Raw genomic sequence first — 26229 nt, 5'->3', positions numbered from 1 at the left:
TCTTCTTTTGGGGAGAGGATGGTGTGCCATGGTTGCTGTAGGATTTATAACATGCGACTTTATCATTGTCTGCCATCGAATAATATGATGTTACTTCATACATATTGTGTTGCTGTAAGGTTTGTATGGAGAAGCAATACATATATACTTCACTGTACAAACCTTACAGCAACACACTATTTTTATTTAGCCTTTCCTAACCTTTGTGAAGTTGTTGTCATATGTTTTACTTTACATATGTTATAAACTCTACATCGCTTTTCTATTTCCTTAAATAGTCAATTATCTCTTAGAGAGAATTTTTAAATGAGAAAACTGAAGTCTTTTGTATTTTCTAATTTACCATTGCTACCCTCTTCGTTCCTTTGGCATATTCAAGTGCCCCATCTGGTGTCATTTTCTTTTGGCCTGAAGAACTTCCTTTAATGTTTCTTGTAGTGTCAGTCTGCTCACAGCAAATTCTCTCAGTGTTTATATGTCTGAAAATGTCTTTATTTTGCCTTCATTTTTGAAGGTTATTTTGCTGGATATAGAATTCTAGGTTAACAGTTTGTTTTCTTTCAGCACTTTAAAGATGCTGTTCAACTTTTTAAAATTTTTGGTTTGTATTTTCCTCAGATGAAAAGTTGGTAGCCACTCTCATCTGTTCTCCCCTGTGCATAGTGTATCTTTTTGTTTTCTGATTGCTTTTAAGACTTTTTTCTTTATCATATCACAATTTGATTATGATATGTCATGGTGTGATATTCTTTGTGTTTTTCTGTTTGGGGTTCTGTTTGGACGTCTTGGGTCTGTAGGTTATAGTTTTTTTCTGTATTCAAATTTTTAAATTGAAGTGTAGTTTATTTGCAATGTTTTGCTGTGGGTTATAGTTTTTATACAGTATGGAAATTTTAAGATCATTATCTCTTCTGCCTTCCCCTTCTGAGTGACATTTCAGGCTTTGTACTGGTTTACTCTTTCAGCTACACCAGGAACTTTACTATAAATACATACCGAAGAGTGATTTTTCTTCTTGAAAAAAGTTAACGTGTTTTCCTTTAAAATGCCAACTGAAATCTCTGCTTGGTGATTTCCTGTGGCTGCTTATTTGTTGTTCCCGTCACAGTGGCTCCCTTATGTGTCTTTTCTTAAACTGCCAGTAATTGTGGACAATCTAGACAAGAAAGCAGAAAAAGGGTGGGAGTCCTGCTTTTGCCTCTTACCAGCCATTGGATTTGCTTCATGTGAAATGGATGCAATAAAGCCTTTTTCCATAAGTATTATGAGAGTTAAATGAGAACAGAGCTTATGAAAGTACTCTGTGAATCCTGTAAATTCATAGCCCATGGAGCCTTCTTCCAGGGGTGGGATGCAGCAATTTATATATCTGAAAGCACTCATCTCCTTCTTTTTCCTCACGTTCTTGTCTTTGTAGTTGTTTTTTCTCTTTCCACGAGTTAGGAGGAGAATGTTAACGCTTCCTGTTGAAATCCTCAAGGTCACTTGAGGAAATTTTGGGGGAAATTTTTTCCCTCTAGGTCCATTTGTCAAGGCAACAGCTGAAGCTGTGATTGATTACATATACCCTAGGACGTTAGGCAGTGCAAGGTTAGAAATAGCCACTGCTTTATGCTAAGCACCTTTCTTGCAGGGGGTTTCCACTGTTACAGTGAACATGCCTTGGCAGAGTTAGCGAGTGTCTGCACCAATAAGCAGGTTAAACAAAACTTCTGTTCAATAAAAGATTCTGTGAATGAGGGACTAAATAATGAAGTAAAAAGAAATCAGAATCTTTGCTGAGGGGACGGCCTTATTTCTGATGGTTGCTTAAGTTATCTCAACTTGTTTTAAACAAAAAGTTTATCTATCATCTTCAGAAAATGAACTCTCCAAAGCAACAAGTCCTGCAAAAGGAGATGGTGGATTTACTGAAGACACTATACGTTGACCTAAGTGTCCACATCATGCAACCCTTACAATCCAATCACAGCCCTCTTTTCTTCTCTTTTAAATGACTGACCCCAGGGACAATGCGAAGCGCCACCCCAGGGCCACTGGCCTGGCCTGGGGCTGGCCCCATAGAAAGTGTAAAGATGTCATCCAGATGATCAGTAGCAGCATCTTTTTAGATGATCAGGTTAGAAATCCAGGAGTCAGAAATCCAGAAATCCATAATTTCTCTGTCATCCCTCACATTCGATCAGCCATAAAGTCCATTCATTCTGCAGTTGACCCTTGAACAACGTGGGGGTTAATCCAAGTATAACTTATAGTAGGCCCTTCGTATCTGCAGTTCCTCCACATCCACAGGTTCAACCAACCACAGACTGTGTAGTCCCATAGTACTTACTGCTGAAAAATGTCCACGTATAACTGGACCCATGCAGGCAGGGAAGAAGCACAGCCAAGGGGTCATCCTTTGCAGAGTCTGGATCTTGACTCTTCTGCTTACGGGCTGCATGACCTTGGGCAAGTTATTTAACCTCTTCAAGCTTCATTTCTTCATCTGTATAATGAGCTTTAACAATACTACCTAGCTCATAGGGTTTTCATAAGGATCAACGAGATGATCTGTGAAAAGCGCCCAGAAAATGGCACACACTCAGTAAACGTCAACTGCTAATATGTCATCTACTTCCAGTTAGACCATAAAGGTCTGTAATCAGTTATCACCATCCAGCATGGTATCTACTGCGTTATAGCTGTTGACTTTGCTGCCTGTCTCTTTCACGCAAATGTGAGCTCCTGGTGAGTAAGCATATTGTCTGTTTTTATACCCAGCTTCAAGAACAGTGCCAAGCACATGGTAGGTCTCAATAAATATTTGTTGAACAAATAAATGACTTAATATCTACCTAAAATTCATCTACGAGGAACAGAATATTTCATCCACTGCTCTAGACACTTGAAAAATTTCCGCAGATATTAAGCTAGATCAGAAAGCGTAAGCATCTGTAAGAATAGTACTACTTAGCATTTATCGATCCCTTACTATGTACCTAGAACTGTGCTAAGCATGTAAGTAATGCATTGAATCACAGAGAGGTTAGGAAATGTGCCCAAGATCACACAGTTAAAATGCAGCTGCACCACTCACATGGGCTCCAGAATGTTCTTTTATCTGGATCTGCTTTGTGTGAGACTGTGAGACTGTGGGGAGGGACCATGGAGGAAGCAGCCGTATGAATCCCATCATTTTGACTAAAGTAAGGATGCTGTTGAGAAGGCCAAAGAAGAAATTTCATTCTGCTTTTGATATTTCCCTGCAACTGAGGGTGTAGTTGGCTTTTTGATTTATAGAACCATGAGAATTTTGTCAGTAATGAGCATTCTGTTTTCTTATTTGACACTACAAAACTTGAAGCCAGGGGTTTACTCTGCCCCCACCTCCCCACCCCCAGTATATATTCGACTTTGTGGTGTGAATTTAGCACCTGTTTTCTTTGGACTTTCTCATGTATTTCTAATTTATGTTTTCTTTTTTTTTTTTTTTTTTTTTGCGGTACGCGGGCCTCTCACTGTTGTGGCCTCTCCCGTTGTGGAGCACAGGCTCTGGACACGCAGGCTCAGCAGCCATGGCTCACGGGCCCAGCCGCTCCGCGGCATGTGGGATCTTCCCGGACTGGGGCATGAACCCATGTCCCCTGCATCAGCAGGCGGACTCTCAACCACTGCGCCACCAGGGAAGCCCTAATTTATGTTTTCTTATAGTAGTTTATGACTCTTGTGAGTTTCTTTGAACCCCTTTGGGAATAAGGCAGGGTGTGTCCTGTCCATGTTTTCATGGCTTGTGTGGTTAACTCTTCCATTCATCATTTAGGAAGTAGAAGCACAGTTGGAGGAAGTGAAAAAGAAATCAGAAAATGAAATAAAGCATCTGCAAGAAGAGAAAGAGGCCCTAAGTGTGAAGCTCCAGAATTCACTGCTTGAGGTAAGTCCCGAATAAAAGCTGTTCTTGGAATGATAGTTCTGGGCTCCAGGAATTTTTGATGAACTGAGATGCTAGGAATCTTGGGAAGCTTCCCTGACCTCCTTACATTTAGCATCCTTGGAAGGAAGAACAAGACTTCATCCTGACAGGAAGGCTGTCTCAGGGGCATGAATTCAGCTGCAGATAACAGAGAGCCTGATTTATAGAGGCTTAACAAAGAGGCACTTAATGTCACACATAAAAGAGGGAGGCAGGAGGCTGCTGGTGTTGATTCTGTGGCTAAATGATATCAGGCCTGGAAAATCTGCAAACATCTTGGTCCTGCCCTCTCCCCACCCCCGGCTGTGTTATCAGTGTCCTGGGCATTAGATACTTCTGCCTTCCTGGGCTCTTTTCTTTATCAAAAAGAATTTAAAATTATAATTTGTAACTGCACTGTCATAAAGGTGAATATGGCCAGGCTGCAGTTTTTTCTTCTGATTCTGAAAGAAATGAAAATATGTTCATGGCCCCTAAATGCATCATAGGTTCCTAGCACTGCACGTAGGAGAAGTTGGCTCAGATTCCCCTTGGCTGTGAGAACGACTGTCACTGTACCAGTTGTCATGCCCCAAGTTAAAGCAGGAAAGAAGGAGGGGCAGGGATGACCAGGCCTGCACACTTCATCAGGAAAACAAAAGCATACGCAGAAACCCCCAGCTGACTCCTACTCCCATTGGTAATATCTGTGCCACGTGGCCAGCCTGGGAAAGCAAGGATTTAGCCGTCAGGCCTCCCTGGTGGAGGCAGGCAAGGAGAGCAGGGTAAGGAATGGATGTAAACCAGCTGAACAGTGGAGTTTTCTTCTTGGGCCCACTCGTCCAAACCACCCAGGGACCAAGTTCAAAGTTTAAAGGCGCTGTGGACAGTGTTACTATGGAGAAGAACTTGCCGCTGACGGACTCCTATTCATCCTTCAGTGCCCTTAACACTGTGCTGGAATTCCCTGGGCAGAGTTTATTGCTGTAAGTTCTCTGCGGTAGTACCTACCTCATACTAATTGTTAGGAGAATTAAAAGAGTTAATACTGTAAAATGCTTAGGTCTGTGCCTGGCACAGAGCAAACACACCATTAATGATGCTCTTATATATTGTACATGTGTCTACTGAATGTTGTTGTGATTGTAAACATGCATCTGTCTGCTCCATAAGGTGACAGCTCCTTGAAGGCAGGGACGATATTTTATGATCTTACCATCTTGCTCTCAGTCTGTCCCATCCCCCCACTTTACACCTGAGGAGCTGCCTGAGGAGCATTAGTTTTAGCCACATCTGAGGTTCCTTTATGGTTATTGACCTTGTTCTTCTCAAAGTCTAGAGCAGGGAAACCAGACCGTTTAATTGACACTCTACAATTAGTTGGTTAATAATAATCATAATTAAGGCTTTATAATTTAATAGCAGCTTTTAGCCACTCTTCTCTCATATTATCTGTATAATTCTTAAATATTGTTCCTTTTCTTTACCAACTAACTTTGTAAAAATGAAATAGGGTGGCCTTCCAGGAATGGTATGAAAACTAATGGAAACCATGCTACAGCCCTGGTATAGTTATGTGGATGTGAATAATTTAAAGAGAAGTGTGGAATATTGTAAACCTGCCAGGCTCATCTTCTTCTGGAGAGACGAAGCAACTAGCTAATTAGAAATGGCCTCTCTAGGAGCGTGTCTGGGATTTGTCTAGTGGGGCACAGTCCCCAGAACTGATTGACCCAAGGGAATGGGTCCCAGATTAATGACCACAGCCGGGTGATAGGACTTTGTTTCATTGCTGAATGTTTCTATTCTTCTGTTTTAGGTTTTAAGGCTGGAAGAATTTATCCAGCAGAATAATGTACGTCCCCCGAGAGGCAATGAACGGCCCCAAGAATTGGACTGCCAGCAAGGCAACATTTTAGAGACCCAGGTAACCTCTAGCTTTTTCTGCTTTAATTAAGGATATTTTTCTTCTTCTTTTCAGCACTTTGGTGTCCCCAGTGACACATGCTGGCATTAATGGGCTCTTTTATTTCCCCCCTTAGAGCTGCCAAAATGCCTGAAATAAAAAATCATTATAAAATCAATTTGCAAAAACCACGACGAAAATAGAGTTCTGAGTAATTATCCACATGGTTTGAAAAAGAACAGGGCTTGTCAGATGACTCTTCTCTCCCTCTCTGGTTGCAGCCTGGCTGGCAGATCAAGGGGCACTGGACTAGAGTGGGGTCTTTGGTTCTGCCCAGCAAGAAGCATAACAGTAATCATAACTCCTCCTCGAGTGCATGTTGAGAAGCTTGGGTTGTTTCACCATGAAACTCGGCTCTCATCCGACCCTCCTGGGTCTAGACCGTGATCCCTCCATGAGCTTAGTTCTAGAGAGAAGTACAGACCCTTCCTACATAGAGTTGCAGGAGGAACCTTGATGAGTATCAATTTCACTTGATTCAACTCAACATGCACGTTATTCTTTCATTCTGCAGTCATCTGTGAAATACATAACAAGTGCCAGCCTCTGAGCTACATGCTACACGGGAGAAAAATATATAAACAAATAGCTTTAACGCAATGTGGACATTTAGTAATAGAATTAAACATCTGGTGCTGTGTTTTCTATTAGGCAACTGTTATGTACTTTACAGGTATAGTTTAAGTTAATTTATTTATTTATTTTATACAGCAGGTTCTTATTAGTTTTTTATTTTATACATATTGGTGTATATATGTTGTCAATCCCAATCTCCTGATTCATCCTACCACCATCACCCCCGCCCCACCGCTTTCCCTCATTGGTGTCCATACATTTGTTCTCTACATCTGTGTCTCTATTTCTGCCCTGCAAACCAGTTCACCTATACCATTTTTCTAGGTTCCACATATATGCGTTAATATACAATATTTGTTTTTCTCCTTCTGACTTACTTCACTCTGTATGACAGTCTCTAGGTCCATCCACGTCTCTACAAATGACCCAGTTTTGTTCCTTTTTATGGCTAATGTTTCCACTGTATATATATACTAACAACTTCTTTATCCATTCCTCTGTTGATGGGCATTTAGGTTGCTTCCATGACCTGGCTATCATAAATAGAGCTGCAATGAACATTGGGGTGCATGTGTCTTTTTGAATTACGGTTTTCTCTGGGTATATGCCCAGTAGTGGGATTGCTGTGTCATATGGTAATTCTATTTTTAGTTTTTTAAGGAACCTCCATACTGTTCTCCATAGTGTCTGTATCAATTTACATTCCCACCAACAGTGCAAGAGGGTTCCCTTTTCTCCACACCCTCTCCAGCATCTGTTGTTTGCAGATTTTCTGATGATGCCCATTCTAACTGGTGTGAGGTGATACCTCATGGTAGTTTTGATTTACATTTCTCTAATAATTAGTGATGATGAGCAGCTTTTCATGTGCCTCTTGGCCATCTGTATGTCTTCTTTGGAGAAATGTCTATTTAGGTCTTCTGCCCATTTTTGGATTGGGTTGTTTGTTTTTTTAATATTGAGCTGCATGAGCTGTTTATATATTTTGGAGATTAATCCTTTGTCCATTGATTTGTTTGCAAATATTTTCTCCCATTCTGAGGGTTATCTTTTCGTCTTGTTTATAATTTCCTTTGCTGTGCAAAAGCTTTGAAGTTTCATTAGGTCCCATTTGTTTATTTTTGTTTTTATTTCCATTACTGTGGGAGGTGGGTCAAAAAAGATCTTGCTGTGATTTATGTCACAGAGTGTTCTTCCTATGTTTTTCTGTAAGCGTTTTATAGTGTCTGGTCTTACATTTAGGTCTTTGATCTATTTTGAGTTTATTTTTGTGTATGGTGTTAGGGAGTGTTCTAATTTCATTCTTCTACATGTAGCTGTCCAGTTTTCCCAGCACCATTTATTGAAGAGACTTTCTTTTCTCCATTGAATATCCTTGCTTCCTTTGTCATAGATTAGTTGACCATAGGTGCGTGGGTTTATCTCTGGGCTTTCTATCTTGTTTCATTGATCTATATTTCTGTTTTCATGCCAGTACCATATTGTCTGGTTTACTGTAGCTTTGTAGTATACTCTGAAGTCAGGGAGTCTGATTCCTCCAGCTCCGTTTTTTTCCCCTCAAGATTGCATTGGCTATTCAGGGTCTTTTGTGTCTCCATACAAATTTTAAGATTTTTTGTTCTGCTTCTGTAAAAACTGCCATTGGTAATTTGATAGTGATTGCATTGAATCTTTAGATTGCTTTGGGTAGTATAGTCATTTTCACAATATTGATTCTTCCAGTCCAAGAACATGGTATATCTCTCCATCTGTTTGTGTCATCTTTGGTTTCTTTCATCAGTGTCTTATACTTTTCTGAGTACAGGTTTTTTACCTCCTTAGGTAGGTTTATTCCTAAGTATTTTATTCTTTTTATTGCAGTGGTGAATGGGATTGTTTCCTTAATTTCTCTTTCTGATCTTTCATTGTTAGTGTATAGGAATGCAAGAGATTTCTGTACATTAATTTTGTATCCTGAAACTTTACCAAATTCATTGATAAGCTCTCGTAGTTTTCTGGTGGCATCTTTAGGATTATCTTTATATAATATCATGTCATCTGCAAACAGTGACAGTTTTACTTCTTCTTTTCCAATTTGGATTCCTTTTATTTCTTTTTCTTCTGTGATTGCTGTGGCTAGGACTTCCAAAACTATGTTGAATAATAGTGGCGAGAGTGGACATCCTTGTTTTGTTCCTGATCTTAGAGGAAATGCTTTCAGTTTTTCACCATTGAGAATGATGTTTGCTATGGGTTTGCTGTATATGGCCTTTATTATGTTGAGGTAGGTTCCCTCTGTGTCCACTTTCTGGAGAGTTTTTATGATAAATGGGTGTTGAATTTAGTCAAAGGCTTTTTCTGCAGCTATTGAGATGATCATATGGTTTTTATTCCTCTATTTGTTAATATGGTGTATCACATTGATTGATTTGCGTATATTGAAGAATCCTTGCATCCCTGGGATAAATCGCACTTGATCATGGTGTATGATCCTTTTAATGTGTTGTTGGATTCTGTGTGCTAGTATTTTCTTGAGGATTTTTGCATCTATATTAATCAGTAATATTGGTCTGTAATTTTCTTTTTTTGTAGTATCTTTTTCTGGTTTTGGTATCAGGGTGATGGTGGCCTCATAGAATGAGTTTGGAAGTGTTCCTTCCTTTGCAGTTTTTTGGAAGAGTTTGAGAAGGATGGCTGTTAGCTCTTCTCTAAATGTCTGAGAGAATTCACCTGTGAAGCCATCTGGTCCTGGACTTTTGTTTGTTGGAAGATTTTTAATCACAGTTTCAATTTCATTACTTGTAATTGGTCTGTTCATATTTTCTGTTTCTTCCTGGTTCAATCTTGGAAGGTTATACCTTTCCAAGAATTTGTCTATTTCTTCCAGGTTGTCCATTTTATTGGCATAGAGTTGCTTGTAGTAGTCTCTTATGATGCTTTGTATTTCTGTGCTGTCCATTGTAACTTCTCCTTTTTCATTTCTAATTTTATTGATTTGAGTCCTCTCCCTCTTTTTCTTGATGAGTCTGGCTAAAGGTTTATCAATTTTGTTTATCTTCTCAAAGAACCAGCTTTTAGTTTTATTGATCTTTGCTATTATTTTCTTTGTTTCTATTTCATTTATTTTTGCTCTGATCTTTATGATTTCTTTCCTTCTGCTAACTTTGGGTTTTGTTTTTTCTTCTTTCTCTAGTTCCTTTAGGTGTAAGTTTAGATTGTTTATTTGAGATTTTTCTTGTTTCTTGAGGTAGGATTGTATTGCTATAAATTTCCCTCTTAAACTGCTTTTGCTGCATCCCATAGGTTTTGGATCGTCGTGTTTTTGTTGTCATTTGTCTCTAGGTATTTTCTGATTTCCTCTTTGATTTCTTTGGTGATCTCTTGGTTATTTAGTAATGTATTGTTTAGCCTCTGTGTGTGTGTGTTTTTTTTATGTTTTTTTCCCCCTGTAATTGATTTCTAATCTCATAGCATTGTGCTCGGAAAAGATGCTTGATATGATTTCAGTTTTCTTAAATTTACCAAGGCTTGATTTGTTGACCCAAGATGTGATCTATCGTGGAGAATGTTCTGTGTGCACTTGAGAAGAAAGTGTAATCTGCTGGTTTTGGATGGAATGTCCCATATATATCAGTTAAATATATCTGGTCTATTGTGTCATTTAAAGTTTGTGTTTTCTTATTAATTTTCTGTCTGGATGATCTGTCCATTGGTGTAAGTGAGGTGTTAAAGTCCCCCACTATTATTGTGTTACTGTCTATTTCCTCTTTTATAGCTGTTGGCATTTGCCTTATGTATTGAGATGCTCCTATGTTGGGTGTATATATATTTAGAATTGTTACATCTTCTTCTTGGATTGATCCCTTGGTCATTATGTGGTGTCCTTGCTTGTCTCTTGTAACATTCTTTATTTTAAAGTCATTTTATCTGATATGAGTATTGCTACTCCAGCTTTCTTTAGAGTTCCATTTGCATGGAATATCTTTTTCCATCCCCTCACTTTCAGTCTGTATGTGTCCCTAGGTCTGAAGTGGGTCTCTTGTAGATAGCATATATTTGGGTCTTGTTTTTATATCCATTCAGCAAGCCTGTGTCTTTTGGTTGGAGCATTTAATCCATTCACATTTAAGGTAATTATCGATATGTATGTTCCTATTACCATTCTTAATTGTTTTCAGTTTGTTTTTGTAGGTCCTTTGCTTCTCTTGTGTTTCCCGCCTAGAGAAGGTCCTTTAGCATTTGTTGTAGAGCTGGTTTGGTGGTGTTGAATTCTCTTAGCTTTTGCTTGTCTCTAAAGCTTTTGATTTCTCCATCAAATCTGAATGAGATCCTTGCCAGGTAGAGTAATCTTGGTTGTAGTTTCTTCCCTTTCATCACTTTAAATATATTGTGCCACTCCCTTCTGGCTTGTAGAGTTTTTGCTAAGAAATCAGCTGTTAACCTTATGGGAGTTCCCTTGTATGTTATTTGTCATCTTTCCATTGTTGCTTTTAATAATTTTTCTTTGTCTTTAATTCTTGTCAGTTAGATTACTATGTGTCTCTCCTTGGGTTTATCCTGCCTGGGACTCTCTGTGCTTCCTGGACTTAGGTGGCTATTTCCTTTCCCATGTTAGGGAAGTTTTTGACTATAATCTCTTCAAATATTTTGTCAGCTCCCTTCTCTCTCTCTTCTCCTTCTGGGATCCCTATAATGTGAATGTTGGTGCGTTTAATGTTCTCCCAGAGGTCTCTTAGGCTGTCTTCATTTCTTTTCATCCTTTTTTCTTTATTCTGTTCTGTGGCAGTGAATTCCACCATTCTGTCTTCCAGATCACCTATCCGTTCTTCTGCCTCAGTTATTCTGCTATTGATTCCTTCTAGTGTATTTTTCATTGCATTTATTGTATTGTTCATCTCTGTTTATTTAATTCTTCTAGGTGTTTGTTCTTTAATTCTTCTAGGTCTTTGTTAAACATTTCTTGTATCTTCTCGATCTTTGCCTCCATTCTTTTTCCAAGGTCCTGGACCATCTTCACTATCATTATTCTGAATTCTTTTTCTGGAAGGTTGCCTATCTCCACTTCATTTAATTGTTTTTCTGGGGTTTTATCTTGTTCCTTCATCTGGTACATAGTCCTCTGCCTTTTCATTTTATCTATCTTTCTGTGAACATGGTTTTCGTTCCACAGGCTGCTGGATTGTAGTTCTTCTTGCTTCTGCTGTCTGCCCTCTGGTGGATGAGGTTATCTAAGAGGCTTGTGCAAGTTTCCTGCTGGGAGGGACTGGTGGTGGGTAGAACTGGGTGTTGCTCTGGTGGGTAGAGCTCAGTAAAACTTTAATCCGCTTGTCTGTTGACAAGTGGAGCTGAGTTCCCTCCCTGTTGGTTGTTTGGCCTGAGGGGACCCAGCACTGGAGCCTACCCGGGCTCTTTGGTGGGGCCAATGGTGGACTCTGGGAGGGCTCATGCCAATCAGTACTTCCCAGAACTTCTGCTGCCAGTGTCCTTGTCCCTGCGGTGAGCCACAGCCACCTCCCGCCTCTGCAGGAGACTCTCCAACACTAGCAGGTAGGTTTGGTTCAGTCTCCTATGGGGTCACTGCTCCTTCCCCCTGGGTCCTGATGCACACACTACTTTGTGTGTACCCTCCAAGAGTTGAGTCTCTCTTTCCCCCAGTCCTGTCCAAGTCCTGAAATCAAATCCTATTAGCCTTCAAAGTCTGATTCTCGGGGAATTCCTCCTCCCATTGCCAGACCCCCAGGTTGGGGAGCCTGACGTGGGGCTCAGAACCTTCACTCCAGTGGGCGGACTTCTGTGGTATAATTGTTCTCCAGTTTGTGAGTCACCCACCCAGCGGTTATGGGATTTGATTTTATTGTGATGGCGCCCTTCCTACTGTCTCATTGCAGCTTCTCCTTTGTCTTTGGATGTGGAGTATCTTTTTTGGTGAGTTCCAGTATCTTACTGTTGATGATTGTTCAGCAGTTAGTTGTGATTCCGGTGCTCTTGCAAGAGGGAGAGAGCACACGTCCTTCTGCTCCGCCATCTTGAACCAATCTCCTAGTCTGTTCTTTTAAACTGAGTTTTCTTTTCAAAAAGATAACCTACCTACAAAGCACAGAATTCATAAGGTGCATAAAGGTATACAGTGAAAAGCGTGCCCCCTCCCCCAGTTCCCTGTCTTATCTTGTTTTACCCCTTCTTGTATCTCCTTTCATATGGTGCATATGCAGGCATCATTATGAATATATTATTTTCTTCTGAAAATGTTAGAATTCTCTCCTTCACTCTGCTTTTTTCTAAACTTAAATTTTTATAGCTTGGTGATTGTAACACAGCAGTACACTTCCATATCAACTTCATTTTTTTTTTAAAAAGAGCAACTGTCTAGTGTTCCCTTGAACAGAAAAACTGTAATACATGTACCTTTTCCCTTATGATGAATTTTTTGGTTTGTTTCTAATTTTTCACTATAGATAATACTTAAATGGATAACACTGTAGAGGGATACAGTGTAGCATAGTGGTTAAGCGAGCTGTCCCCTGAACCTGACGCCTGGTTTCTTACTGGCTAAAGAATCTTGGACAATTGATTTAAAGTCTCTTTGCTTGAGCTTCTTCGCCTGTAAAATGGGTCTGATGATAGTACCTACCTCCCAGGGTTTTTGTGAGGACTAAAGGAATTAATATATAAGCAGTGATGAAAACAGCACCCAGCACGTGTAAATGCTCAGTAGGTGCTAACTCTTACCATCGTAGCATTTGCTGGGTCCAGCGGTATGAGTGGCTTTAACTTTGATAGATTTGCTGCATTGCCTTCCATCAAGGTTGTCAGTGTACCCCCACGGCAGCACGTGCAAGTGCCTGTTTCCCCACAACCTTGCCAACACAGCAGGTTACACAACTTTCTGAACTTGATCAATCAGAGAACATTTGTAATTTAATTCAGATATTTTTGGCAAGCCAACTCTATATCAGCCAAGCGAGTCAAACCTTTGCTGAGGCCCTGGAGGTGCAAAGTCCAGGCTCATGCAGAAGGTGTGTGAGCAGCACACTGCAGTGTGGTGAACCCTGTACCCACGTGGGACGCGACAAAGGTTGTTCTTTGCTGTTTTGCCAAAGCATTTCAGTGAGCCAAGAGAGATATAAATAATAAGGCCAACTGAGGGCAGACTTTTCACTCCACCCACAGGATATGAAGAGGGAGGGTTGCCAACCCTGGGTATGGCTCTGTCCCCATCATAGACAGCTGAGACTCCACTGAGCCGTTTGTCCTGGTCTCTGATGTCTAGTCTCCTTGATTCTCTTAGGTTCACAATGTTCTTCATTGGTTTTCAGAAAGCCATGTCAGTCTTGGTAATTCTAAAGGAAACTTTTTTTCTGGAAGTTTCTGATGCCTGGGTTACAGTGAACCGGGGGCAGAGAAGGGGCAAAGTTTTCATAGATCCCTGCCTGCACCGTCTCCAGAAGAAAAAGGAGAGTCATTTGTGGTCATTATCAGTCAAGTCATTTCGCCTCAACAAGTATTTATGAGTGCTATCACTGTGCAAGGCACAGGGCTGGATGCCGGGGTGAGTGAGGCCCAGTCCTGGTCCTTGGAGAGCTCCATTTCAAATGCAGGAAGTAAATATTATGTAATTATCTCTCTGAGATCAGTTTCCTCACTACTCCTAGTGGCAAACATAGATCAAGTACCAATAATGTAGTGCAGTACACAGTCCCACAACAACCCTATGAGGCAAGTGTTATTTATTTATTTATTTTTTAATTTGGCCCGTGCCGGGTCTTAGTTGTGGCACGTGGGATCTTTGCATGCGGGATCTTCGTTGCGGCATGCGAACTCTTAGTTGCGGCATGTGGGATCTAGTTCCCTGATCAGGGATCAAACCCGGGCCCCCTGCACTGGGAGTGCAGAGTCTTAGCCACTGGTCCACCAGGGAAGTCCCAAGGCAAGTGTTATTATTATCCTTGCTTTACAGATAGGGAGACTGAGGCCCAAAGAGCAGCACCAGGGCCCAAACCACGATTCCATACCGCTTCTCATTAGTAACGTGGCAGTGATAGTCCCTGCCCTCCACCCCTCCAGAGACTTGTAATGAACAGAAGCAAGCACATGAAGGCACTTTTCAAAACTGTTATAGAGTCTATAAATGTAAGGTGACTTTGTAGTATCTATTACAGTCCCCTGTAATCATTTCAGCAAAACCCCATTGCATTAGGTGTTCTATTTTAAGATGTACATAATGCTACCTTTGAAAGATTGTCAAATGAACTTGAGAATGACTTTCAATATTTCCTTCCAGGAGATTTCCTGGGCATGGGTATTCCTTTAAAATAGAAACAATCTAGGTGAGGTTCATTGCCTAGAAGATGAAAGATGAAGACCTAATGTGAACGTGGGTTTAAAATAACCAGCCATTTGCTTGGGGGGAGTTGGGAGGAGGCTTTTGCCGTGGATGGTTGGAGGAGAAGCAGAGTTATTTATTTTTCTGTGCATACTTTAACAATGGAGAGAGCCCTGGGCAGAACCTGAGAAATGCCTGATGGGGAACCCAAGAGTGTGAATTAGGGGCAATTAACTCAGGATACACCGAGAGTGGCTCAGGGTTGGTCCTGGGAGGAACTCACTGGGACCGCAAGCAGACAAACAGAAAAGGGAGGTTGGAGAGTCCGCTCCATTTGGAATTCAGAGAAATGAGTATTGGCGGGCTTGAAAGTGCTCTTTCAGCCAACTGTTCATTTCCATGGTCAAGTCCGTTTGATGAATATTCAGATGGCATCCCAGCTCCTTTTGAATGATGCACTTTGACCCAAGACACCAAGTACAGAAGGAGGGTGGGTGAAGGAAGGGGATGTTTTTGCCATTTATATGGTCTGTTGGTCCCCTCTGCTGAACCATTAGTTTGTTGAAATCAAGAACTGTATCTCATTAATCTTTATCCTTCCAGCACTTAACATACCTGAATGAGGCAGCTGTTTACACTTCCTTGTACATTAACTGATCCATGACATGACAACTGAATGAATGGGACTGAGGGTGCCATTCTGAGTTAGATTAGGAACACCTTCAAAAATTAACCTTGGCCAGAGGATGATTTAGAAGAACACTGGGGTCCTTCAGTTACTTGCGGGGAGGGGGAGGATTCATCTCCCTTTTGGGAGGAAGGATGCTCTTGTCTCTGGTGTCATGGGGGCTGGAAACAACTGAACAGAAACAGAAAAGATTACTGAGTTTACCTCCCTGTTGATTTGGGAAACAGCCTTCATCTCTCAGGTTGATTTTGAGTGTCTCTTTTTAGATACTTCTCAGCAGCACTTTTGTACCACCCAGTTTGAACTCACCCAGTTAGGCCCTGACACTGGCAGCTGGCGATCATGCTAACGGCATAGCCAAGTGCCAGTGCAGTCACATGGAATGACACGAATGGTAGTGGGACGACCCAGGAGTCCAGTCCTGTGCTGTTCTCCAGTGGCTGTGTGACCTGAGACAAGTCGCTAGACTTCTCTGATTTTAGATCCTGCTCTCTAACACAAGGATGGGGGTGTCTTTCCTGCCCACCTCACTGAGTTGCAGGCATCCATGAGTTAATGTATGGAAATGGATGAATGCTATGTAGTGGGGGGCTGGTGTAGCCATCCGAGTGCATCATCAGCCTTTTTAAGCATTTTCCATCCTCTCCTGTTTCTGGACTTCTGCCCAGGATATATCAGTGGTCGATAAGGTAGCCCAGAAATTATATCCTGCACATTCTCTTTCATGGTCTTCACAGTGGCTCAGAGTACATTTGAACTTCTTTTTCATCTCCATAATAACTGTCGTGAGATATTTGCCAATTATTCATGTTGCTTTAAGTTCCTTCTCCCTCTTTCCTTGATCAGTCTTACTACACGTTTGATGTGTCTTTTCAAAAAGCCAGCTTTCAGATATGTTGGTCAGATCTGTCTTTTTCTACGTCATTAATTTTGTCTTTCACACCTCTTTCCTTCTACTTATTTCAGGTTTATGTTATCCTTTATCTAACTTCTTAAATGTTCTCTAATAAATACATTTAAGGCTATGAATTTCCCTCTAAGTACATATCTTTAGCTGTATCCCAGAGTTTTGAAGTTTGTCTCATTTTTAAACCTACTTTCTTATTGTTTTCTAATTTTATTGCATTGTCATTAGATAATATGGTCTGTAGAATGTCAACACTCTGAACTATGTTGAGATTTGCTTTGTAGCCTGCTGTGGGGTCAGTTTTTTTTAATGTTTCCTATGTGAGAGCAAAGAAGTAGTCTCAGTTTGGTTGTTAAAGTTTATATATTTAAATTCTAGTTCTGTGATATATTCACTGTATGACCTAGGGCAAGGTACATGTCCTCTCCGGCTTCAGTTTCATCACCTTTAAAATGGAATGATTCACACCTCAGAGAGTTGAGGGCCTGGTGCACACTAAGCATCATATACACATCAGCAGTGATTACTATTCTTTTTTAGCTATTAGGCTTAGCTTCTTAATCTTGTTCAAATCTTGCATATCCTAGCTCATTTTGTGTACCTGATGTATGAGTCTCTGAGAGGCATGCATTAAAATCTCCCACTATAAATTTGCTTATTTCTCCCTGCATTTCTGTACATTTTGCCTTATGTTTTCAGTCTCTGTTGTTAGGTGTCTACAATTTCATTATTAGAGCTTTTTAGTGAATGATTCCTTTTACCAGGGTAGAGATGTTCATGTTGAATTGAGCCAATTCTTTTTTTTTTTTTGCTGTACATGGGCCTCTCACTGTTGTGGCCTTTCCCGTTGTGGAGCACAGGCTCCGGACGCACAGGCTCAGCGGCCATGGCTCACGGGCCCAGCTGCTCCGCGGCATGTGGGGTCTTCCCGGACCGGGGCACGAACCTGCGTCCCCTGCATCGGCAGGCGGACCCTCAACCACTGCGCCACCAGGGAAGCCCAAGCCAATTCCTATTTATTGTGATTACTGGTACCATTTAGATTGTTTTGGCCACATATTTTGTGCTTTCTTTTTACTAAAATTTCCTTGTAACCTTCCATTTTCCTTTTGAAACCTGGACCTAATTAACTTTGGTCATCATGTATGTATTTATAGTGTAGTATTATGCTATTCTGATTTTTTGTTGTTCCATATTTACTGTGCAATTTTCCCCACATTATACAGAACATGTGTTTATAACAGTTGTCTCACAAAGCTCTTTTGCTTAGATTATGATCTTTGCTTCTGGGCTTTATAAGAATTGGAGAGCTCCAAGATAATTCAATGCCCAAAATACCTGAAAGTACAAGGCAAAGGTGGTCCTTTTAGCCTCAGGTCCACGTGGAGGTTGTAAGCTGGTCAGTGACATCATTTTTGAAAGTGCACAACAATGAACCAGACTCACTGGGTCCTGCACCTAGAGCATGTCAACCAGTTAGACTTCAGTGTCCAGTTACAAACACTGAAGAGAGAGGATTCAGGCAATGGAAAATGGCCATGCTGAATGTTCTTAGTTACTGGCTGTAGGACTTATAACAATTTGAAAACTATATCTGGGATTACTTTTACCCTCATTTATCTTCCAGGATGGGAGAGAGAGAACACTTCTATAACTAATACAAAGCAGAAAAACTTTTGTCTGTTTCATTTATTGCTGTGTCCTGGAACAGTGCCTGGAACGTAGTAAATGACCACTAAATATTGTGAACAAATTATGGTACCAAAATAATTGTTATGGGAACTTTGAGAAGAAAGAGGGTAATTGCAGCAAAAGAGATTGTGAAGGCTTCATGGAGGAAGTGACAGTTGAGTAGAGCTTTGAAGGATAAATGGGGTCTGGAGATTAAAGAGTGTGCATCAGTTAGGGTTTGACCAGAGGAACAAATTACTAGAAATGATATAGAATATGGAATTCCTTTTGGGAAATAACCTGACATAATTGTGGGAGCCAGCTAAATACTTTATGTTCAACTGTTGCTCCGGAATCTGGTGTGGGGCTTAAAGTGGACCTGAAGCAGGGCAGGCAGCCAGAAGGAAAGAAGGACAGATGTAGAATGGGGAAGACCAAGGGCGAATGCAACCCTGGAACTGAGCTGGAACAGTGTCAGTTTCTGAGGCTGACGAAGCTCCAGCTTTGGTGATACGTGTGACCTGTGGGAGAGTCTGGCATCCTTCATCGTAGAGTCAAACATGCCCTTGGCCCAGGACACGGAGAAGCCTAGGGATGGTCCAGCAGGAGGCAGAAGAGCTGAGAGCTCCCAAACTGCCCGGTCCACCAAGCTGAGCCAGCAGATTGGTGACGGTGCGCGTGAGCTCCAGCCACCCCTGGCGCTCTGCATCAGGCATCCAGAGGCTTAGAAAGATAAAGCCTGCTGCTTTGTGCTCATCTTCCAGACCTTGCACAAAGTCAGCTGGCCCAGAGTATGCAGGGAAGGGAATCCTGGGGAATGTAGCTCTGACTTAACTACGTTGGCTCAGAACACATCACCCGCAAAGGGAAGACAAGGGCTTAGGTAGAATGGCTGTGGAGGCAGAATGGCCCCTTAGCCTCTAACAAGCTGTGCTGCTGGGCACTCTGGACAGGTCCTCCGAGCAGGGGTGGACAGTCACTTCCCAAATGCCCCGCCACCCTGATTCTTCGGAGGGGTCCAACATGGGATCAAGATTTTGTCCTACTTAGAGACACCACAAAGTTCTCAGAACTTAAGAATTATGAAGGCACTAAGGGCTCCTGAGCAGAGCTGGAAGACACCCAAAGTTTGGGCCACAGCCATCCCTACACCCACACCTTCCAGCCGCGTGCCTTGCAGATTTCTCACGAGAAGTGCAGTTAGTCCCAGCTGTTGCCCCCAGGGGACGTGATGGGAGCGTGGGGTGAGTGTGGGAGAAAATGGTCCTCCTGCTGTCCTAGAGTGGCCCATGAGTTATTTGGGTTTATTTATGTCATGTTTACCGAGCGTAACCACGTGCCACACACTGTCCTCAGAACCAGGAAAACAATGGTGAAACAGAGCAGAGTCCCTGCCCTCATGGGGCTTACCTTCCAGTGAGGGAACCAGAATAAAAAAGTAGACAATTAACGTCACCGGAAAACAAACAGTGAGGTCGTACAGCAAGGTGGGAAAAAGAAAGTGAGAGGGGGTGTTATTTTAGAGAAAGGTAGTCAGAGAATAATCCTGGGGAATGTTATTTTGAGTACTTACTGTGTAGCTAATACTGTTCCAAGGATGTTACATTCGTTTACATTTACATGCATTTAATCCTCACGACAACCTAAGTAATTTTCCAAAAGTTACATCATCAATAAGAAGAACTGGGATTTAAACATAGGCAGTCTGCTGCCAGAGCCCAAGCTTTAAACAAGGGAAAGATTCTTGGTGGTGGTGACTGAAGTGAGGAAGCACATAAATATCACAGGGTAGAGCACTGCAGGCAGCGGAAACAACCAGTGCAAAGGCCCTGTAGCAGGTGCGTGCTTGTCATTTGGAGGAAGTGAGACCAAGTGTTCAGTTCTGGACGTGTGACAGTTTTGAGAAGCTTATTAAGCATCCAAGAGATATCTGGAGGGCAGTTGGATATACAAGTCCAGACTTTAGGGGGAAACTTGGAAATAGAGATAAATTTGTTTGTCATCAGTATCCATGGAATTAGATGAGACACTAGGGAGTGAGAGAGAAAAGAGAAGTCCAAGGACTGAGGTCTAGGGCAGGGGAGGAGGAGGTTTTAGCAGAGGAGACCGAAAAGGAGCAGCTGCAAGAGAGACGGAAACCCAGGAGAGGGGGCTGCATGGAGGAGGGAGTGATCAGATATTTCCAATTCTGCAGAGAGGTCCCGTTAGCTGAGGCCCGAGGAGTGACCATTGGATTTGGCAACATGGAGGTCATCATTGGCCTTGACACTGGTGGCCTTTCATAGACATTAGAGTACACGGAAGGCAACCAAAGCAGTTTCATTCTGTGTCAAGTGGGGAGGGGAGCCCAAGGCCCCATCTTCCAGCCTCAGCTTTGTCCCTCTCACCCCCGAGGGCATCTCCCAGGGTTGGAGCACAGTTTGAAAACCACAGATGTCACCAACCCCTTTGTTTTACAGCTGATGGAGCTCAGGTCCAGAAAAAACAGACAAGACAGGCTCAAGGCCAGGCACATAGTTAGCAGGAAGCCCAGGTTGCAATTTATTATTATTTAATGAGATTTCTCAACAAAGAAATCTCTCCTAGCCTGTCTTACCCTGTTTTCCATGGACAGTGGTTACTGTAACAAGTAGAAGAATCAAAATAAGAAAGTCTTCACCTTTCTATCTCTGCAGAAAGGGGAAATGATAACAGACAAATTCAACCTCATAGAAAATTCCGAAGCCTCATTATTACCTCATGGTTTCCATATTGTCCTCCCACCATACCCCATTTCTCGAAGCTTCTGGGCAAGTTCCATGTTTTCTGATCCTGTGTGATAGGATGTAGCAGACTGCCACCTGTAAAATGCGTATAATAATAATACCAGTTGCTCCCACTTATAGACCAGTGGCTGTTGCTGGCACTGTTCTCAGGTCCCCACAGCAGGGTCAGATTCCCCAATGGCATTTCATTTCCACTCCTCACTGGTGGGAACCGTGGACAAGCTACTTCCTCGCTCCGCGGTTTAATTTCGTCAGCTGCTTGACATGCTTGGTAGACTGGAAACAGGACACAGGGATAAGGGCTGACACTGCTCCTAAGCAAGGCAGGGGGCTCAGCACTGAATCATCACAGGCCTGCGAGCTGGGCACTGCCACTGGATTGCAGGGGGCTCTTTCTCCTCCACCCTCTGGTTTGATAAACCACAAGTTGACTCAGAGAACTGTACTTCGTCTCATCTTGCAACTGTTTTTGCCTTAGGATCCATGCTTGAGGCCGAATGAACCCTCTCAGACTCTGCGCAGAGGAGAAGAGTTTCAAGATAAGTTAGCAGCTGAAGAAGGAACCAACAGCGATGAAGAGGAAAGGTACAGGCGGACAGGCAGTCTTCTGAGGGCTCCAGTGAATGAGGACTCAGACTTGGAAGGATTCATTCGTTCATTCATTCTGTCCTCACGTGTTTATCACCGCCCCCTGCATGATGCTTAGGGAGGGAACAGACATGTCTTGTATGCCTCCAGCACAGCTATGGACTTTACCTGAATTATCTTATTTAATTGTCACAACAACCCAGAGGGACCCTTTTGTATATTAAGAACCTGAAACTCAAAAGGGTTAATAAACTGCCCCAAATTCAGACAGACCTGGTCTGGCCCCAAACCTCTGCTCCCTATTCTTCCAAGTGTTCTTAACTAAGGAAGGGAGATGAGGGAGCTTAGTCACTGAGTGGAAATCTCCCACCTTTATCAGCTATATTAGTCAGCTTTTGCTGTTGTAACCAACATTCCCCAAATTTCGGTGGTTTTAGCTCATAGGTCAGCTATCTTTATTCTTGGCTCTGCCAAGCTCTGCTATTTTTATGAGCTTGGCTCCTGACTGAGAGTCAGCTGTTATTGCTCTGCCCCAAACCATGGGTAGAGTTTAAGTCTGCTCAGATGCCTTCCCATGCTGGGACCGAGACTGACGGATTAGCCCCTCCAGGGCATGTTGTTGTCATGGTAAAGGGAGGAAACTCAAAAAAGCTGATGGAAACATGCAGTGCCTCTTAAAGCCTACACTCAGAACTGCATTCTCTCATTTTTACCCACATTCTGTCGGCCAAAGAAAGTCACATGACCAAAACTAATATCCCTAGGCAGAGGAGAATATGCTTGCCACATGTCTTAGTTAGCTTGGGCTGCTATAACAAAATACCATACAATAGAAGAAGTTTATTTCTCACAGTTCTGGAGGCTGGGGAGCCCAAGATCAAGGTGCTGGTCCATTCAGTTCCTGGTGAGAACTCTCTTCCTGGTTTGCACATGGCCATCTTCTTCTTGTGTCCTCACATGGTGAAGAGAAAGGCGGCAGACAGTGTGGGAGGAGATCTCTCTTGTGTCTCTTCTTATAAGGACACTAATCTCACCATGAGGGCTCGACTGGCCTGACCTAGTTACCTCCCATGGCCTTATTTCCAAATACCACCAATGGTGATTGGAGCTTCAACATGTAAATTTGGGGAGACACAATTCAATCCATAGCATCACACAAGGCAGAGGAAGGGGAGTGAATATTTGCTGAACAATAATGATCTGTCACACCACCTCACAAGATTCTGATACAGTGGGTCTGGGTACATCCCAGCCCTATGTCTTTTGAGAAAGCTTCCCAGGTGATTCTGAGGCCACCACAGTTATAATCCACTGCCCCACACTAATCAACGGCTGTGTGGGGTCCTGACAGATGACATGGAAGCCATGCTACCATCTGGCAGCTCTTCAAGTAGTTGGTTGCCATAGTCCATTTGGACTGCTTAACAGTGGCTTATGAGCAACAGAAATTTATTTCTATGGTTCTGGAGGCTGGAAAGTCGAAGGTCAAGGTGATGGCAGGTTCTGTGTCTGGTGAGGGCTCACTTTCTAGCTTATAGAAGGCATCTTTTCACTGTGTCTTCACAAGGTGGAAGGGCAAGGGAGTTTTCTAGGGTCTGTTTTATAAAGGCACTAATCCCATTCATGGAGGTTTCACCCTCATGACCTAATCACTTTCCAAAGCCCTCATTTCTTTTTTTTTTCTTTTTTCTAAATGGGTATTCACATTTATTTATTTATTTATTGAATTTTATTTCTTTTTTATACAGCAGGTTCTTATTAGTTATCCATTTTATACATATTAGTGTATACATATCAATCCCAATCTCCCAATTCATCCCACCACCACCCCCCACCACCACTTTCCTGCTTTGGTGTCCATAAATTGTACCATTTTTCTAGGTTCCACATATATGCATTAATATACCATATTTGTTTTTCTCTTTCTGACTTCATTCTGTATGACAGTCTCTACAAATGACTCAATATCGTTCCTTTTTGTGGCTGAGTAATATTCCATTGTATATATGTACCACATCTTCTTTATCCACTCATCTGTCTGGACACTTAGGTTGCTTCCATGTCCTGGCTATTGTAAATAGTGCTGCAATGAACATTGGGGTGCATGTGTCTTTTTGAATTATGTTTTTTTCTGGGTGTGTGCCCAGTAGTGGGATTGCTGGGTCATATGGTAGTTCTGTTTTTAGTTTTTTAAGGAACCTCCATACTGTTCTCCATAGTGGCTGTATCACTTTACATTCCCACCAACAGTGTAGGAGGGTTCCCTTTTCTCCACACCCTCTCCAGCATTTATTGTTTGTAGATTTTCTGATGATGCCCATTCTGACTGGTGTGAGGTGATACCTCATGGTAGTTTTGATTTGCATTTCTCTAATAATTAGTGATGTTGAGCAGCTTTTCATGTGCTTCTTGCCCATCTGTATGTCTTCTTTGGAGAAATGTCTCTTTAGGTCTTCTGCCCATTTTTGGATTGAGTTGTTTGTTGTTTGTTTTTTTAATATTGAGCTGCATGAGCTGTTTATATATTTTGGAGATTAATCCTTTGTCCATTGATTTGTTTGCAAATATTTTCTCCCATTCTGAGGATTGTCTTTTCGTCTTGTTTGTAGTTTCCTTTGTTTTGCAAAAGCTTTTAAGTTTCATTAGGTCCCATTTGTTTATTTTTGTTTTTATTTCCATTATTCCTTTGTCATAGATTAGTTGACCATAGGTGCGTGGGTTTATCTCTGGGCTTTCTATCCTGTTCCATTGATCTATATTTCTGTTTTTGTGCCAGTACCATATTGTCTTGATTACTGTAGCTTTGTAGTATAGTCTGAAGTCAGGGAATCTGATTCCTCCAGCTCTGTTCTTTTCCCTCAAGACCGCTTTGGCTATTCGGGATCTTTTGTGTATCCATACAAATTTTAAGATTTTTTTTGTTCTAGGTCTGTAAAGAATCCAAAGGCCTCATTTCTTAATACCATTATATTGGGCAATAGGCTTCAAAATATGAATTTTGAGGGGACAGAAACACATAGCATTGAGGAAGCAGAGCCTACACTCCTAAATCATATCAATGGCAGTGTCGGGTACCCTGTAGTCCAGTGAACTCTTCAGCTAATAATACTTCCACAGGTCCCTCCAGATTCTGTCTCAGGATCTATGAGGTGTAGAACCATAGAAGTTAAAGAGCACAGGCTCTGGAGTCAGGCCTCCAGACTAAATCCTGGTACTGTCACTTACCACTGGCATCCACAAATCTTGTCCTGTTTAAAACTCACAATTCCAAAGGGAAAGAAATAAACTTTACTGTGAAAATACTGGCAGGAATTTGAAAGAGTTTTCTAAGGGGCCCAGCTTGGGGCACATGTGCATCTCTGAGCCAGTCTTTCTGGCCAAGGAGATGCCTGGCTCTGATTGGCCAGGTATGTGTCACATGCCCTTCCCTGGGGCCAGCTAATGATGAGGGCAGAGTTAGCTGCACCCAAACCCTGTGGACTAAACAGGACCACCATGGAAAGAGGAAAGGCTTCCCCAAGGAGAAGATGCTGGGCAGAGCAACAGCAGTGGTGGTCACAACAGACTTGTCTTTTTCTCCCACATAGCTATATTGATAAAGGGGTTCCTCAGCTATAGAACAAAATGAGGAAGTGTGGGGTCTGTAAGCTTCTTCCACAGTGGTTTTAGTGGGAGTGTAAGGACTAAGCAGTGATGAGAAAGGAATAGAAAGATCCAAGGTTAGAGGCTGCAGGACAGAACAAACGCATTGGCTCCTTTAAGGGGTGAGGCTGCGTATTCAGTAGTTAACCCCTTGAAGGATGCTTGTCAGGAAACTTTTGGCATGGTGGCTGTAAGAGGGAGGTGGCTTTTCCAGTGGCTGTTGATTTAAGGTGGGGGGTAGCAGGTCACAATCAACTTCAAAGGGAGCATGGGGAGTCAGGAGAGTTAGCTATGGCTTGCTTTGTGAGAGATGGTAGGATAAGATCAGGTTTTTAGGATATGAGGGAATTTGGGGCAATAAAATGGAGTAAGAGAGGGGAATTCCCATTAGTGGTGTTCCAGGGAATAATGATGATGATGAAAATAACAAATATTTACTGAATGTTGGATTAACCCATTTCATCTTCATTAGGTAGACACCATTATTGAAGTACTTCATTTTATTTTATTTTTTAAAATATTTATTTATTTATTTATGCCTGCGTTGGGTCTTTGCTGCTGCGCGCGGGCTTTCTCTAGCTGTGGCAAGCTGGGGCTACTCTTCATTGTGATGCGCGGGCTTCTCATTGCAGTGGCTTCTCTTGTTGCAGAGCACGGGCTCTAGGCTCATGGGCTTCAGTAGTTGTGGCACGTGGGCTCAGTAGTTGTGGCTTACGGGCTCTAGAGCGCAGGCTCAGTAGTTGTGGCACACGGGCTTAGTTGCTCCATGGCATGTGGGATCTTCCCAGACCAAGGCTCGAACCCATGTCCCCTGCATTGGCAGGCAGATTCTTAGCCACTGCACCACCCGCAAAGTCCCTGAAGTACTTCATTTTACAGATGAGGGAAACTGAAGAACAGAGAGGTTAAGTAACTTGCCCATCTACTTACACTGCCAGTAGATGGTAGGATCCAGATGATAGTTTCTCTGGCTCCAGAACTCACGCTTTTAACTACATCTCAACTTAGGGCAGCTGTTCTTATGTGCCACATGAAGTTCCACAGTTTTTCTACTTTTCCAAGGTCACTCTCTCCTTTAATACTCAATAATAAGGACTGAAACTTCCACTTCCAGGCATGACAGGGTAACTGGTATTAGACTTTCCCTCTTTCTGTAAACAACTATAAACTGAGCAAAATATATGAGACAGCTC

General features: G+C 42.2%; 1 protein-coding gene across 1 annotated transcript in view; it reads left to right on the top strand.

The window, feature by feature from the left end:
* Positions 1–26229, top strand: part of FAM184B (family with sequence similarity 184 member B) — a 114799-nt gene that overhangs the window by 56768 nt on the left and 31802 nt on the right. Inside the window, exons 6-8 of the mRNA XM_030864287.2 lie at positions 3803–3913; positions 5751–5858; positions 21285–21391. Of these exons, the coding sequence (XP_030720147.1) occupies positions 3803–3913; positions 5751–5858; positions 21285–21391 (326 nt within the window). The remainder of the gene's footprint in view (positions 1–3802; positions 3914–5750; positions 5859–21284; positions 21392–26229) is intronic.

This window comes from Globicephala melas, chromosome 5, assembly GCF_963455315.2.
Source record: "Globicephala melas chromosome 5, mGloMel1.2, whole genome shotgun sequence".
NCBI lineage: Eukaryota > Metazoa > Chordata > Mammalia > Artiodactyla > Delphinidae > Globicephala > Globicephala melas.
Note: the sequence above shows the minus strand (reverse complement) of the source record. Positions and strands in the feature narration are given on the sequence as shown.